At 50.7% G+C, this 12,420-nt stretch overlaps 1 protein-coding gene across 5 annotated transcripts in view; it reads left to right on the top strand.

Moving 5' to 3' along the window:
• FUBP3 (far upstream element binding protein 3) overlaps positions 1-4,174 on the top strand; it is a 49,490-nt gene extending 45,316 nt beyond the window's left edge. For 3 of the 5 annotated variants that reach the window (XM_059072532.2, XM_059072533.2, XM_067040490.1), the window contains 3 exons: positions 284-355; positions 1,657-1,784; positions 2,816-4,174. In XM_059072532.2, coding sequence (XP_058928515.1) covers positions 284-355; positions 1,657-1,784; positions 2,816-2,824 — 209 coding nt within the window. In that variant the 3' untranslated portion in view covers positions 2,825-4,174. The remainder of the gene's footprint in view (positions 1-283; positions 356-1,656; positions 1,785-2,815) is intronic. The other 2 variants (XM_067040491.1, XM_067040492.1) reach the window with 1 other exon arrangement.
• The last annotated feature ends 8,246 nt before the right edge of the window (positions 4,175-12,420 follow it).

Here is a 12,420-nt window from a genome sequence, read left to right as displayed (position 1 = left end):
CCCAGGGGCTCTGCTCGTGGCAGCCCAGAGTCCCCGACTGAAGGGAGTTGAGGCCCTGCCTGCTGGCCGCCCTTGCGGGGCAGCTGTGTGCCAGCCCCAGCCTCGCCGGCCTGGGTGGAGGCCCTCTTGGGGGTTGGCCTGGCTCCTCTCCCCCCAACCCACCCACCCACCGCGGGCCCCAGGGGCAAGGGAGTGAGTGCAGAGAGCAGGGCCTGGAGCCTGCGGGCTGGGGGCCGAGGCCCGGGAGCCCGAAGGCCTGACTGCTTTTGTGTTCTTCGCCCAGGCCAGCAGAGCCAGCCGCAGAGCAGCCAGCCCGACTACAGCAAGGCCTGGGAAGACTATTACAAAAAACAGAGTGAGTGCGTTGGCCTTCTTAACAAGCAGCGCCCCAGCCACAGAGCCCCCAAGACTGTAGACTTGAGAGTCCGTGGTTCCCTGACCCCTTTTTTCCCTTGCCGCTTTCCCTGTGTGAGTCGGATCTCCGCGTCTGCCTTTGCCGCCCTCTCCCCACGTGTGCCTGTCGGGAGATGTGCAGTCGGCCTTTGCCGTCCTCTACCGTCCTCTACCGTCCTCTACCTGCGCTTCTCTTCTGGACTCCGAAGGGCCCGAAAGGCCGTGGCACCGACCCTCAGGGACAGTCCTGGCCTTGGCCGTTCCCTTGAGAACCGCTTGGTTAGGGCTCAGTCCAGCCGGGAGCCATTTCCTGACTGCCTTGCGGTCCTGCCGCTGCCCGGCTCTTTCGGCTGTTTCAGGACAGGTGAAGAGGCAGGCCCGCCCCCCCCCCCACCCCTCGTGAGACTCAGCAGGGAGTCCGAGGGCCGAGCGGGTGCGAGCGGGTGCGGAGTTGTTTTTCTTCCAGAGTAAGCTCTTTTCTTAACTGTGCCAGTTTTCTTAACTAAACCAGTCTTTTTAAAAAGAGGAGGAAACCTAGTAACAAGAAACAAAAACCAAAAAAAATACCCTAAGTGAATCATTTAAAATTAGTACTAAGGTCTCTGGTGTGAATCCCAAAACTGCTGAACCAGAATGTGCGGGTATTGTTGGAAGGAGGTGTCTCACGTATCTTGAGTCTGAAGGGTGTTACTTGCTAGTTGGAAGAGCTCAGGTCATAAGCCGTCAAAGAAATGTTCACTGTGTGTTTGGGATCCTTACCAGGTCAGTACCCTTCTGGGGGCCAGGGTGGGGGTCAGGGAGGTCACCGTCGCCTGGAGCACCTGGTGAAAGTCTTCCCAGAGCCCCCGATCCGGATTCCCAGGCACCCGTGGGCCGGGATGCCCTGCGCAGGCGCACACACCCCCGTGCCGGGGCACCCGCTTTCTCGCCCTCCCTCCTCCCCCTCTGGCCTGGGGCACTGACTGGGAGCTGGCAGGACAGGCAGAGAGTGTGATTCTGGAGAGAGAAGGCAGGCCGGAGGGTCTTGTAGGAGCGGGGTGGGGACCGGGCGAGGAGAGGCTGGTTACGCGCTTTCTGCAGCAGTGCTCGGGCGCTCCAGTCCTGGCGCAGCTCGCGAGGGGCCTGGGGGGAGGGCATGGGCGTGGGACACTGGTTCCGGGTGCCCCCGAGGCTTTGGGAGGGGCTCCCTCTGGCTGCCGGCGTCCTTGCCTCCCACAAGTGCGTCCCTGCCCCCGGTAACCCGCGCTTCGCTTTGTCCATCAGGCCACGCCGCCAGCGCCGCTTCTCAGGCCAGCTCCCCGCCGGACTACACAGTGGCCTGGGCGGAGTATTACAGACAGCAGGTCGCATTCTACGGGCAGACACTGGGGCAAGCTCAAGCCCACAGCCAGGTCTGTAGCCCATCGCCAGCACTGCCGAGACTTCCCAGACCAGCCCTGAGCCCCCTCCCAAGCCTTCTGTGTGTGCCTGACCCCGGGGTCAGAGCACGGGGCCCCTGGGCTGTGGAGGGACTGCTTGGGCCCCGGCGCCGCTCAGCACGGCCGCCGTCTGCAGAGTGCCCCGCGGCGGCCTCCCCGGCCCCCTCCTCACCCCGGACAGGACAGGTCTGAGCCAAGTGGAAGAATCGTTCGGGCAGCCCCTACCAGGACGGGCCTGGCCTTCCCTCAAACCCAGACGCGGAGCACAGTGCTGAGCGGCACTGGGTCTCTGCGTCTGGACCCCAGGCCCGCCAGCTCTAGAGGAGCGCGCCAGGCTCAGCTGATCCGGGCGAGCGCGGCCCTGTGACTGGGGCGTAGGGCTAGCATTGGGCCGCTCCCCAGCCTGGTCTTGTAAAAGGTGGTGTGGCCGGGCTGTCACGCTTGTCCCCGGCCAGCAGTGAGGGGCAGCAGCGGGAGTAGGGCTCGCCCACACCCTCTGAAGGCCGGGCGCTGCCTGGAGGGCTCTGTAATCGGCGGCCCGGATGGTTTTTTACAAATGCAGGGAAGAGGACCAGCTACTCCCGCAGCTCACATTTCAGGTGCGTTTTCCAGGCGACCCGATGCCAGTCAGGTCCCTGTGGACAGTGTGTCAGTCAGCACAGGCCCTGGACCCAGGGCCAGTCGTTCGTCTCACTGCCAAAGTGGCCCTCCGGGCCTGGGCCTGGTGGGAACAGGTGTCAGGGTGCTAGGTGACCGGAGAAACATCACTCGCTCACTCCCCTCTCCCCACCCAGCATCCCCCGTGGAAGGAGGTGCCCTGGGGCCTCCTGTAGAGAGGCTTTGTCTGCGCCAGATCCCATGACGAGGCCCGGAAGGATGGCGCGTGCCCGCGTGCGTGCGGGCGTGTCAGCTCCTGTCACCTCCCTGCAGACAGAGCCCCCGACCCCGGGCCAGCACTTGAGAACTCACCGTCAGACTAACTGTTCTCCCCCTTCCTTCCACAGGAACAGTAGGACAGTGGCCTGCAGCTCCCTCCCCCCGCCCCAAACCATTGTGAGCAAAACCTATTTGTAACAGAGGTTTTTAGATGTGCAAACCTTTTGATGAAGAACCTTTGTTTTGTTCTGTGAAACACTATATTTAGATTAACAGAATTTTTCTAAAAATCGGGAAAATCAGTTACTAAAAATTGCTGATAATTTTTGTTTTGTTATTTTTGTTTGTTACTTCAAACGTGTAAGCTCTGGGATTCTTTTTGGAGCGACACCTGCGGATTCGGGCGCCAGAATGTGCCACGGGGCAGTGACATTTCAACATATGGTGTGTTTTCGTTTTGTTTGCATGTCTTTTTATTTACCGTTTTTTCTGTTGCAACAGAAAGTGGCTTGGAAGTCTTAGGTGGCTTGTAACAAATTCTTTTAAAAAAATTTTAAACAGTATTTAAATATTCTTAAATGTGTAAATTCATTGAATGTTTTACTTCTAATTTCTTGTATCTTGGCTGTCTGGTTTTATTGCATTTTTTAAAAAACGGAACTGTTATGTATTGTAATTAATTATGTGAATTCTGAATTGAGACAGATAATTGTATTGCTGTCCAACAGGGATTGGGAGGGGGCATTTTATAGGGTTTGTATAATTTCTAGAGTTCTAAAGGGGTAATAATATAAAAATGTGTTTGTGTGTTTAGCAGACGTTTTTTCTTGTCTCCATTACCTACCGATTGCAATTGTGTATCTAAGACCTCCAAGCTTGTTTTAAAAACAAAACAGAAAAACCTTTCTCTATTCTCTCAGAAATATAAATACTGTTATTTTTAATATTAAAAATAAATTCAATATAACTTTTAACAAACACTGTGGAACATTAAACCGCATAAAAATGTAGTAACTATTTTTTAATTCCAAGGTGTTTTTTGCTTTTTTTCTTTTAAATATTTTCTTAATATTTGTCAGATTAACTAGATGAATAAATAAATCTAGCATTAACCACAATATGAATTAAATAATTTTGATTTAATAAAAGGGATAATATGATTTCCAGTGTTTACTGTAGTGTATCTTGTACAGATAACATGTATTTTTAAAGGAAAGAAAAACGGAATTGAAGCTATTTTTTCTTGCGTTTTTCAATTGACCTGGGGGACATTCCGTTTGAGACATACTGAAGTTACAGTGTCTGGGGTTTTTCTCCTTATTTTCCGTATAATGCTTGAAATGTCTAACTATTAAAAAAGGCAATTGGAAAATGTTATGCATGTTGTTTTTTTAAAAAAGTGTTGTTTTTATTGGACTGACAATTCATTTTACACTCTACATAATAAAATTTCCACAAGACATCTTGTGGGCAAAGTGTTTTTAGTCTGTTTGCTCTGTTGGCTTGTTCCTCCGGCTGCCCCCTGAGATAAAGGCGAGGATTCTGGCCGCTCTTGGCCGATCGTCTTACGCTGTGTCAGCCCGACCTCGCTGGTGCACAGCCTACGTTTGTAGCTACTTCGTTAAGCTAATTTTGTCTTCATGGCTTTGTATAATCTAACAGTTTAACTTGAGAGCCTCGCTTACCTCGGCCCCTCTTACCTGTCACATCTGCTCATCTCTTGATGTGGGTGTGACACCAAGAAGTCAGCCAGGAGGCTCCTTGCGCAGAGGCGCTGCCGCCCCAGGTGGAGCCGGAAGATGCATCGGAGGGGGTCCGGCGCGGCTCGCCCTCTCCCTTCCACGCCCCTCCCCCCGCGTGCGCCTGAGAAGTGGGGCCCGAGGCAGGCAGTGGGGCCCGCGGCTCGCCCTCTCCCTTCCACGCCCCTCCCCCCGTGTGGGTGCTCTTTACTCTCAGGCCTGGGCCGGCTCTGGGACCCTGAGCTGCTGAGAGAGCTGGAAAGCGCCGGCGACTGTGCTCATCTTGTTTCACTGTTTTCATTAAGGAAACAAGAAGGGGGTGTCCTTAGCCACAGGTTGAAACCACCATGGAGGGTCCTGTGGTTTCAGGACACACGGGGACAGTGTGGGCCCTGGACGGCAGGGTTATTGAGGAGCAAAGGAGATCGGCCTTCGACTCCTTTTTTGCTGCTTCCTTGCCCGTGGATGGAAGCAGCCGGCTTTGAGCACAGCTCTCCCCTCGGCGGGGAACGTGCCCTGCCTCTGCCGCTTGCTGTACAAGGAGGCATCTCTTCATGCAGACACAGTGCTGCTAGGAGGATCCTGTTAGAACCCTCCTTATGGCGCGTTCTCATGTGTGTGTTTCCTGTTCTGGTCCCTTTTCTTTTCTCTACCCCAGGCTCTGAGAGGAGGGGAAAAAAAGCATCTGTGGCTCCTTTAGGCCCAAAAGGGGTATGGAGAGCAGCCCATCTGCAGCCATTCTGAGGCCTGTTGAGAGCCGGAAGACAAAAAGGAGATGTGGCATCTTTAACTACACCTCTAGAGAATCGAGTTTGACGTTGAGAAATTGAATAGTAAAAGCCACTTGGAAGGAAGGAGGGGTCGAGCCAGAGGAGGGCATAAACGCTGATGACGGGAAAGGGAATTAGGGAGAGGGCATTACAGAGAAGGCTTCCTTCTAATTCATCTTCCGAGCTCTGTGCCAAAACAGCATTTGGCACGGTTCACAGGGAGCGATTGTGTGATAATGAACCCTAAGGTGTCCCTTAATTGAAGACTGAGCATTGCGGTTTGTGCCAGGAGTCATAAATGGTGCAGGCTCGCAGGAGGATGCATTTTCTTAAATGTATCGGTGAGTACAGATTAGCACTTGTCCCCAGTGAAATGCCCATACTATAAATTATGGAAATCTCGCTCTCTCTCGCTCTCTCTCCTCTCTCTCCTCTGTCTCTCTGTCTCTCTCTCCCTCTCTGATGCAGCCTTTTATTGAGGCATGGGGGAGGAGAGGCGGGGTGCAGTCCAGCAGGAGGCAGGGGGAAAGTTTGCAAGCATATGAAATTTGGCCTCTCATTAACATGGCGCCCACGGAAGATGGTTTTCATCAGCAGTCTGGTGTCCTGGAAGGCTAAAGTGCTCGAAATGTACCAAGTTCAGCGATTGTGTTCCATTAAGAAAGCTGCATGGTCATCACGGAAGGGCCAGGCCGTGTGTTGGGGGAGGCGGGGGAGGAGGGCGGGTGCACAGTCTGTCTGCAGAACTCTCGCCCCACCTCCCATACTCCACCACACTTGCATGCTGGGGCTCTGCCAGCCGCCCAAGCTCAGCATCCAAGGACCCAGCTGGGCTGTTCCCAACCCACCCAAGAGTTTGGGCTGAGGGCGGGGAGTCCGCCAGCCAGTGTGCCTCCACCACCAACCCTGGTCTCAGGGAGGAGGTGCAGTCTTCCCAGTGTCCCTCTCAGGTGGTGACCATCCACGATGTCCTCCCGCAGCCCCCGCGGTCAGGTTGGCTGCGGTACAGATGGCGCGTTGCAGGGCTTGGTCCAAGAGGGAGTTTGGACGCCACGGGGCCTCGGCCTCTAGCTGGCGACAGCAGCACTGTTTCCCGAGCCCACTTCTGGCCCACTGGGGCCCAGCTGGGGTTTTTAAGATGGGCTAATGCAAATGGCCCTGATAGACTCTTCGAGATTAATGGCCAGGAAGTGGGTCGACGCTCAATTCCACGGGGCGTGCTGGTCCCGGGTCCGCATCTTGGGTGGGTGGAGGGCAAGTGAAGACAGCCCTGAAACAATGGGAATCTTCACTGGCCTTTGTCTTGAGGGCCTTTTAGTAGCATCTACCGAGAAAGTTCTGGCCCTTTCCAGGCATCTCCTTTGTTGGGGTTCTCCACACCTAGGGTGGTAGGCAGGTCTGTTCTTCCCGTTTTTACAGACGAGGGAGGGCTCAGAGTCCAAAGCTAAGTCAGTTGTCCTTATCCACACAAGTACGTGGGGTTCTGGACCAAGTTCTGTGCTGCCCTTCAGGGCTTCAACAGAGAGCATCACGATTGCCCACAGGGGGCTCATGGTCAAGCATGGGGACACGGCCATCGCCGCCACCAAGTGAGACAGTCGATAGGATGAGGACACAGCCCTAAAAGTTAGTGCCGTGTGCCAACCACGGGTCAGGCCCTGTCACTGCATTGCAGTCAATCATCATCTCTGATTCCGTATTTGCAAATTCACCTACTCACTAAAATTTATTTATAACCTTAAAATCAACACTCACCACACTTTCGTGGTCAGTCCCAGGAAAGAAAAAAAAAAAAAAAATTGAGTTGCCCGCTGTTCATGTTCCCAGCTGAAAAGAACCCGGCAAACAGTCTGCCTTCCTGTTCCAGCTCCTGTTCCACGCAAGGGTCCTCCCGGCGGTCTCTTTAGTGCCGTGTATTTTGCATTTTTGTGCGTTTAAAATGACCCCTAAGCGTAGTGCTGTCTAATGATGTCCTTTACAGAGAAGATACAGGTGTCAGATAAGCTTCGCTCGAGCATGTTTTACAGTGCTGCTGGCTGTGAGTTCAACGTTAATGAATCGACAATAGATCTTAAATAAGATGGCTTTAAACAGAAACACACATAAAGCAAAGTTATGTGCTGGTTGGTTGGTGAAAAAATGCGGTGAGCCTGTATCTCCCTGAAGAGCAAGGGTTCAGTATTCGCTGGTCCAGTTTCTCTGCAACTTTGTGAAGCATCACACTACAAGTAACGAGAACGGCCAATCCCAATACCTTGCTTTCCCGTAAGAGCCTCATGGCCCTGGGGGCCCAGCTGGGAGATAAGGAAACAGGTGTGAACAGGTTCTTGCCAGAGTCCTGGCTATGGAGGCGACCGAGCAGGGCTCAGACCTCAGTCAGACTGCAAAAGCGGCCCACTTTGCCACTCCGAGGACAGAAACGGACACACGTGCGAGGGACACCTAAGCTGGTTCTAGAGGGACCTAATGGGTTCAGCCCACCGGGGGGAACAGACTGCAAGATTTAAAGGTACAAACTCAAGCTCCACTACTCAGCAGTTTCCTTATCTGCAGCAGGAACAATAACCACCTCCCCGATCACGGGGCTGAGGTGGGATTCAGTGACACGTATGTAAAGCCCTTGACGTCTGGCTTATCGTAAGCTCTCAGACAGTGGCAGCTCATAGTAGTAACTGAGTCCAGGGCTTCTGACTGCTTTGGTGGCTTCTTCTGGCCCCGTCTGAGCACCAGGGCGGACTGTGTGATCTGAAACAAATGTCAGCCTCAGCTCGAGCCCTCTAAGCTCCTCCTGGGCTCTCTCGGTCTCCCCAGGACACATGATCCCAGGTCCAGCTCGCTGGTCCCCTGAAGTCCGGGCAGCTAAGCCATTAGGAAGGAGCTGCCCCCGAGAGGCAGATGAGGACCAGGACCCCCCACCCCCGACCCCAACACACAGATGGGTGGGTGACGGCTCGGGCCAGTTGTTGGGTGATTCGAGGCTGCTCAGTATTGGCCCACAAGACGCTGTTTAAGGAAACCCTCTACGGGAATTCCCTGGCGGTCCAGTGGTTACGACTCGTCGGTGCCACTGCCAGGCCTGCTTCAATTCCTGGTCGGGGAACTAAGATCCCGCAAGCTGCACGGCGCAGCCAAAAAAAATTTTTTAAATAATAAGGAAAACCTTTTTTTAAAAAAATTAATTTATTTATTTATTTTATATTTATGTTTGGCTGTGTTGGGTCTTCGTTTCTGTGCGAGGGCTCTCTCCAGTTGCGGCGAGCGGGGGCCACTCTTCATCGCAGTGCGCGGGCCTCTCCCGTTGCGCGCAGGCTCAGCGGCCATGGCTCACGGGCCCAGCCGCTCCGCGGCACGTGGGATCCTCCCGGACCGGGGCGCGAACCCGTGTCCCCTGCATTGGTAGGCGGATTCTTAACCGCTGTGCCACCAGGGAAGCCCCAAGGAAAACCTTTTCAAGCACATAGAAAAGGAATATGTATCCTTTGGTCTCTCCCTCTTGCGTCAGATTCTCTAATCCTGACTTTGCTGGGAAGCAGGTACCTTGGCCCCTGAGCCCTCCACCTACCCCAGCTGTCCCTCGCTGCCAGCCACTCTGCTGCATTCAGACCAAGCCCCCAAAGCCCACGTACCTTCCACTCACTGGGGTGCGGTCAGATGCTTGCAGCTGCAGCTCTGTGTTTAAGAGAAGGGTGACGATCAAGATTGGGTGCGGACAGCACAGGGACCATAGTTTTGTCCTGGGGCTTGGTGTCACGCCACGAGGTCACCTGTCTGAGCGTATTTACTGAAAGGTTCTTCCCCAGACCTGCCTTTTCCTCAGTCAAGGGGAGACAGCGACCAGCTGCAGCATCCAGAGTTCTGGCTTTTGTTTCCTGCTTGGATGTCTGACTTGCTCTGTGACTTGAGCAGATCCTGTCTCTTCGTCTCAGTTGGTCTTCGGGAACCAGACCACACCAGTGGTTTCCAAATTGTGTTCGTGTTCTCCAGTTGTTCAATTCCAATTCCAATAAAATGCATTAAATGTCTTTAAACATTTTCCGTTTAGACACCATGCACTCAAGTACGTTATATGCTGAATGTCCATTTGTTCAATCTGCTTGTCTATCTTTGTTTCAGTGCAATGCTATCTTAATTACTGTACATTTACAGTGAGTCCTTCAACTTTCTTGTTCTTCAATATTGCCCTGGCTATTCTCAGCTCTTTGCATTTCCATAAAAAGTTGAGGATCAGTTTATCAATCCCCTACTCCCCACAAAAATGACTTTAAAGCTACTGGGATTCTGACTGGGATTGCACTGAATCTATGCGAAGAATTGACAACCTAACAATATTGAGTCTTCCTATCCATGTATGTGGTATATCCCTATCTCTTGTTTAGTTCTTTGATTTCTCTCTGTAATTTTAGTAGTTTTCAGTATAGAGGTCTTGCACATCTTTCTTTCCATTGACTCCCGGGCTTTTTTTGATATTTTGCTGTTATCTAAAGTGGTATTTTTTTTTAAAAAAACAAAACAGATCATGGGGTTTCCCTGGTGGCACAGTGGTTGAGAATCTGCGTGCCAATGCAGGGGACACAGGTTCGAGCCCTGGTCCAGGAAGATCCCACGTGCCGGAGCAACTGGGCCCGTAAGCCACAACTACCGAGCCTGCGCGTCTGGAGCCTGTGCTCCTCAACAAGAGAGGCCACGACAGTGAGAGGCCCGCGCACCGCGATGAAGAGTGGCCCCCGCTCGCCGCAACTAGAGAAAGCCCTCGCACGGTAACGAAGACCCAACACAGCCAAAAATAAATAAAGAAATAAATAAATAAAATTTAAAAGAAAAAAGGTCATGAAGAACCTAGGGGTAAGATGGGAATAAAGACACAGATCTACTAGATAATGGACGTGAGGATATGGGGAGGGGGAAGGGTAAGCTGTGACAAAGTGAGAGAGTGGCAGGGACATATATACACTACCAAACATAAAGCAGATAGCTAGTGGGAAGCAGCCACATGGCACAGGGAGATCAGCTCGGTGTTTTGTGACCACCTAGAGGGGTGGGATAGGGAGGGTGGGAGGGAGGGAGACACAAGAGGGAGGAGATTTGGGAACATATGTATATGTATAACTGATTCACTTTGTTATAAAGCAGAAACTAACACACCATTGTAAAGCAATTATACTCTAATAAAGATGTTTTTAAAAAAAGAAAATGGTGTTTTTAAATTTCATTTTTAATTTCTTTGTTGCTGGTGATAGAAATATAATTTACGTTTACACATTGACCTTGATTCCAATGACCATACTTAAATTCCTTTAACTTGTAGATTCATTTGGCTTTTCTATGTTCAGAATCATGTCATTTATAAATAATGATGGTGTCATTTTTTTGCGTTCCAATCTTTATGCCATTTGTTTCTTTTTATTGCTTCCTTGCAAGTCCCAAGACTGCCAGTACATTGTCGACTGAAAACAGTGAGAGTGGACATCCTGGTCTTGTTTGCATTCTAAGGGGACACGTTCAGTAACTCACCATTAATTATATGTTGTTCATTTGTCGTATATACCTTTTATCGGGTAAGGAAATTGCCTTCTGTTTCTAGTTTGCCAAAAGTTTTATCATGAATGGGCGTGGAAATTTTCAAGTGCTTTTTCTGCATCTATAGACAGCATCACATGAATAATCTCCTTTTTAATTTTAATACAGTGAATCACATTGATGAATTTTCAAATGTTAAACCAGCCTTGCATTCCTAGAATAAACTTCACTTGGTTGTAATGTATTACCTATCCTTCTTGGTATCATCGGATTGATTTGCCAATATTTTTGTTTAGGATTTTTGCATGTATGTTCATGAGAACAATCAGTCTCTAATCTACACCATAATTTAACCCACCCAAAACGTTCATCACTCAGTTTATTACTGAGTTCCATGCTCAGTTAGAAGCGAGGCAGATCATCTCACCATGGCCAGTGGTCACTGTGCAGTTAACACCCACAACTAATATCGCTGAAGCACCAGCCATACTCAGGGCGCTGTGCTTGGCCCTGGGGGGTAAAGCAAAGCCACTCCTCCCCTTGCGTAGCTTGCCATCCAGGAAAGGTGTTCGTTTACGCCTGGCAGTGGCTACTTAGCAACTCAGCTTTGAGACAAAAAGTTCTTCCTACACCTTCTCTTTGAATCTTCTGAATTTGTTTTATTAAAGACTATTTAAAATAACAAGGTAAGCAGTTTTAATACTGTTGTCCTTAGCAACTGCTTATTTGTCTGAATCAAGGTCACACCCACACTGTGCAACCGATCTGCAGTTTGAATATGTGATGCCGAAGTGTGGCGCCTTTTGTGTGTTTGTTTTTTTTATAGTTGTTTGTTTTGTTTCTTTTTTAAATTTTATTTCATTCATTTTTCTATAAATGTTTTGTTTCTTTTTGTTTGCTTTGTTTTGGGGTTTTGTTTTAATTTCTATTTATTGATCTTTGGCTGCATTGGGTCTTCGTTGCTGCGCGCGGGCTTTCTCTAGTTGCGGTGAGCGGGGGCTACCCTTCGTTGCGGTGCACGGGCTTCTCATTGCGGTGGCTTCTCTTGTTGCGGAGCACGGGCTCTAGGTGCGCGGGCTTCAGTAGTTGTGGCTCGCGGGCTCTAGAGCACAGGCTCAGCAGTTGTGGCGCACGGGCTTAGTTGCTCCGCAGCGTGTGGGATCTTCCCAGACCAGGGCTCAAATCTGTGTCCCCTGAATTAGCAGGCGGATTCTTAACCACTGCGCCACCAAGGAAGCCCCCGACCTCGTTATTTATCTATTTTATATACAGTAGTGTGTAGCTGTTTATCCCAAGCTCCTAAATTAGGAAGGATAAATAAGGTGCCTATCACTAATTTTTGAAAATTCTCAGCCATCATTACTTCAAATATTCTGCTCCATCTCTCTTTCTTATCCTCCTCCTGGTATCCCAACTTCACAAACGTTATACCTTTTGAGATTGTCCCACAGTTCTTGGTTACCTATCCTGTTGTTTTTCTTTCATTCTTTTTTCTCTTTGCACTTCAGTTTGAGAAGTTTCTATGGACGTCTTGTCAAGCTCAGTGATTCTTTCCTCAGCCGTGTCCAGTCCACTGATGAGCCCATCAGAAGGATCCCTCATTTCTGTAACAGCGTTTTCAATCTCTAGCATTTCCATTCGATTCCTTCTTAGAGTTTCCTTCTCTCTGCCTATGTTACCCGTCTGTTCTTGCATGGCACCCGCTTT

The sequence above is a fragment of the Kogia breviceps genome, chromosome 8 (assembly GCF_026419965.1).
Source record: "Kogia breviceps isolate mKogBre1 chromosome 8, mKogBre1 haplotype 1, whole genome shotgun sequence".
Lineage (NCBI taxonomy): Eukaryota > Metazoa > Chordata > Mammalia > Artiodactyla > Physeteridae > Kogia > Kogia breviceps.
Note: the sequence above shows the minus strand (reverse complement) of the source record. Positions and strands in the feature narration are given on the sequence as shown.